Genomic DNA, 4,020 nt, shown 5'->3' on the forward strand with positions numbered 1-4,020 from the left:
ATGCCGATGATATTGATATCATTGGCCTCAACACCCGCGCCGTTAGTTCTGCTTTCTCCAGACTGGACAAGGAAGCAACACAAATGGGTCTGGCAATGAACGAGGGCAAGACAAAATATCTAATGTCATCAAACAAACAGTCGTCGCACTCGGGACTTATCACTCACGTCACTGTTGACAGTCATAGCTTTGAAGTTGTAGATAATTTCATCTATCTGCGTAAACACCACCAACAATGTCAGCCTAGAAATCCAATGCAGGATAACTCTTGCCAACAGGTGCTACTTCGGACTGAGTAGGCAATTGAGAAGCAAAGTCCTCTCCCGACAAACAAAAACCAAACTCTATAAGTCTCATAATTCCTGTCCTGCTATATGGTGCAGAGGCTTGGACGATGTCAACAACAGATGAGTCGACGTTGCGGGTTTTCGAGAGAAAAGTTCTGCGAAAGATTTATGGTCCTTTGCGCATTGGCCACGACGAAATCGCGTTCGATGGAACGATGAGCTGTACGAGATATACGACGACATTGACATAGTTCAGCGAATTAAAAGACAGCGGCTATGCTGGCTAGGTCATGTTGTCCGGATGGACGAAAACACTCCAGCTCTGAAAGTATTCGACACAGTACCCGCCGGGGGAAGCAGAGGAAGAGGAAGACCTCCACTCCGTTGGAAGGACTAAGTGGAGAAGGACCTGGCTTCACTTGGAATATCTAATTGGCGCCACGTAGCGAAAAGAAGAAACGACTGGCGCGCTGTTGTTAACTCGGCTATAATCGAGTAAGCGGTGTCTACGCCAATCAAGAAGAAGAAGAAGCGTATCTACGGCAAGTCGAGCAGTTGGCTCTGGCCGCTTTATACAAGGACATCATTAAACTTCCCACTGATCCTACTCAGACGGGTTTTTCCAAATCGCTAAATTCCCCAAAGCCATTTGAGCTATTGATTGTACTCACATCCGAATACAATCTCCCGGTGGTAGCAATGCAGAGATTTTTCGAAATAGAAAGGGATACTTCTCGCTAAACGAAGCAATCAATATGCAACGCAAATTTGATGTTGTTGGATTTGGTCGTAAGGTTGCCTGGTTCTGCGCACGATTACAATATTTTTCGCAATAGCCGTCTGAAGTTTTGTATGGAGGAAGGCCATTTCAGTAATTATTTCATCCTTGGTGACAGTGGCTACAAGCAAACTAATTACATGATGACTCCATTAATAAGTCCATCAAATGCACCGGAAAGACTTTATAACGAGTCGCAAATTCACACGCGCAATGCAATTGAGAGATGCTTTGGCGTATGCAAAAGACGTTTTCCTGTATTGTCGATGGGACTGCGAACATCAATGAACACCGTAGCGGCTATTATAGTGGCATGTGGTGTCCCTCACAATATCGCAATACTATCAAAAAACCCACTTCCTCCGACGGATAAACTGATTATACCGGAAATTCCAGAAGATGCTGACGAAAATAATTCCATCGAGATAAATTCTAACTCTGTTGCAAGAAACCGACTAATACAAGACTATTTTGCTCGGTGAGTGAATATTTTGAAATAGTCACGCATTCCTCTAATATAATACGTTTTTGGATGTACATGTGTTTATGGTTGCGTTTCAGATTATAAAAGAATCATACAAAAGGAAASATATACCAGCTAAATGGAGTCCTAACCGTATATGTACATACATAGAAGTATATTTCCAATTTCCATTTTTAAATAAAAAGTCATGCAATTTAAAGTTTAATTAAATGCACATATTTATTAAAAACCACAAAAAAAAATTCATTACGAACTTAAAAATATAGTGAAGAAAGTTTCAACACAAAAATCCACTTCTCAAACAATGACGAAACTAATTTTACTTACACGTTATATGGAAAAAAGTGCAACACCTTTAACAGGAAAAATTATTAAAAATAAACAAGAGTACCGCAACTGCTTAAGGTGCATTCTTATTTGAATCTAATTTGGTTTTTTTTAAGATTTCTAATTGCATTAGCTCATTTTTCAATTTAAGCGCAATTAATTCTTGCTCATGTTTTTCCTGAGCCCGGGTATTTTCATCTGCATAAAACTGTCAACTTAATTTTTTCTTCCTCCAAATTTCTCTTGCGGGTGCCAGGACGGTCAATCAAAAGTTTGGACGATTTTTTACTTCTCAGTCAGTATATACAGTCATTTTTTTGCAAAAATCAATCACAATGTGTTTTATCTAAACATTAATCATTCTACAAGAAACAATATAAATTAAAACTTCAAACTTTGTACAAAATTTAAAAATGTAATTTATATCACTTACATATATATGTAAGAGAATGAACTATATGAAATGTTAGCGAATAATATATATATAAAAAATACATATATACTTGCCTGGTTGAGCTCGTCGGCATCAGTTATATCCTCAGTGTGGAGAATGAATTTTTCCCTTTCCGGGAAAGGAAAGGAAGGAAAGGAATTTCCCTCTTTTTTAACTATAATGAAAGAGTTTTGCAAGTGCCGCTGTATCACAGGTGTGTTCCACTAGTGCCCATGTATCATCAGTGCCGTCGAAGATCTTCGGCTTTCAAAACAATTACTGGACACGATCCAACTCCGAATATTTGGAAAGGACCCTTGTTAGACAGGAACAACTGTGGAAACTCCCAAACTGTTGATACTTTCAGAACTGGCACTGGTGGTACATGGGCACTAGCGAAACTGAAACTCGTAATGCAGCGACACTTTCTAAACTGTTTACACTGGCGATAAAGTGGCACTGGCAAAATTGTTGGCACTAGCTACGTGCCAAAAGACACTCAATTTAGAAAATATGAAACAACGAAATTACTTATTTGCATCACCATCAAAGGTATTTTCCAATCCAGTGGCCGACTCCCCCAAAATAGCAGCAACTTTTTGCGTTGCCATGCTGCTACTTTCTACAGCAGCCGAACCGCCACCTGTCCGATAATGCTCTGATTTCTCGGTTGCCATTTCTGCCTTGGACTTTCGTTTCAAGCTTTCGAACTTATCCCGTAGAGTCCTCCACTCTCGACTAGTCCCAATCCTAGCTGTGAAACACTCCGCCAACTTTTTCCAGGCCTCCTCCTTCTGTTTCCATGTGACAGCATCGGATCTTTTATTCTCCAGAATATGTCGTTGTTCATCCACCAACTCCACTAATGCATTCTCTCCTTGGGGAGTGAACTTCTTTCCTCTTTTTCTTTTTAGCATTGGGCTTTCCATCATAACTTTTTAATTAACAGCTGATTTTGTTAACGTTTTGCTTGCATGATATTGCCAACATGCCAATTTTATAGTCWATTGTTGGATTTTAATTTTGGCCTTGCCATAATTTCGAAATAACAAATATATTTTTACATGCATGATGAGAAAACGAAATAACTTAAATCGCGCTTTTAAGTGAGGAACAATTTATCCTCCCAGTTAGTAAAGGGAACTTTATTGCTTACATAAGAAAACGGCCCTAAAACTTATAAATCTCCCGTCGTAGGGAGATTCTTGGTATAATATTTCTTGTAAAACTCATGAATAGGCAGTATATGGCTAGCGTTCCCGCTTGCTCTACCAGGCAGTTTAGACCCTTACTTCCGCTCGTTCGCGGAATACGCCCCTCGCGTCGGTTGGGCGGGAAGAGGGTAATCGTTGGGTATTATTATTTAATTATCTCATTATCATTCATTCTCATTTCAAGAGATGTCACAACATGGCGCTATTGGCTATAGCAACCGAATAAACTAACGGTATTGTTAGCAGAGCTGTCAGATATTTGGGTTTCAATTAACAAATTTGTGTGTTCATGCTATCGTTCATTCCTTTCTTACGCAATTTCGTAATCTTTAGCATTTCGTAATCTATACTATTATTATAAATAGGTAAGATTTGATTATTTGTTTGTTTGCGAGAGTACTTGACCGATTTGAACAATACTTTCACTGTTGGAAAGCTACACTATTTACATAAGCACTATATCTACCTGCTATATTAAATTTTCAAAAAAGTTGGTA

General features: G+C 39.0%; 1 protein-coding gene across 1 annotated transcript; it reads right to left on the reverse strand.

Annotated features, from left to right (window-relative positions):
- Positions 1-2,447: 2,447 nt before the first annotated feature.
- LOC108974556 lies at positions 2,448-3,261 on the reverse strand. The gene is made up of 2 exons (XM_018942458.1): positions 2,854-3,261; positions 2,448-2,790 (listed from the first exon to the last, which is right to left on the reverse strand). Exons 1-2 carry the CDS (start codon positions 3,239-3,241, stop codon positions 2,747-2,749), a joined length of 432 nt encoding a protein of 143 aa, XP_018798003.1. The 5' UTR covers positions 3,242-3,261; the 3' UTR covers positions 2,448-2,746.
- Positions 3,262-4,020: the final 759 nt, after the last annotated feature.

Source organism: Bactrocera latifrons, unplaced genomic scaffold (assembly GCF_001853355.1).
Source record: "Bactrocera latifrons isolate USDA-ARS-PBARC rearing strain unplaced genomic scaffold, ASM185335v1 scaffold_565, whole genome shotgun sequence".
In the NCBI taxonomy this organism is placed as follows: Eukaryota; Metazoa; Arthropoda; class Insecta; order Diptera; family Tephritidae; genus Bactrocera; species Bactrocera latifrons.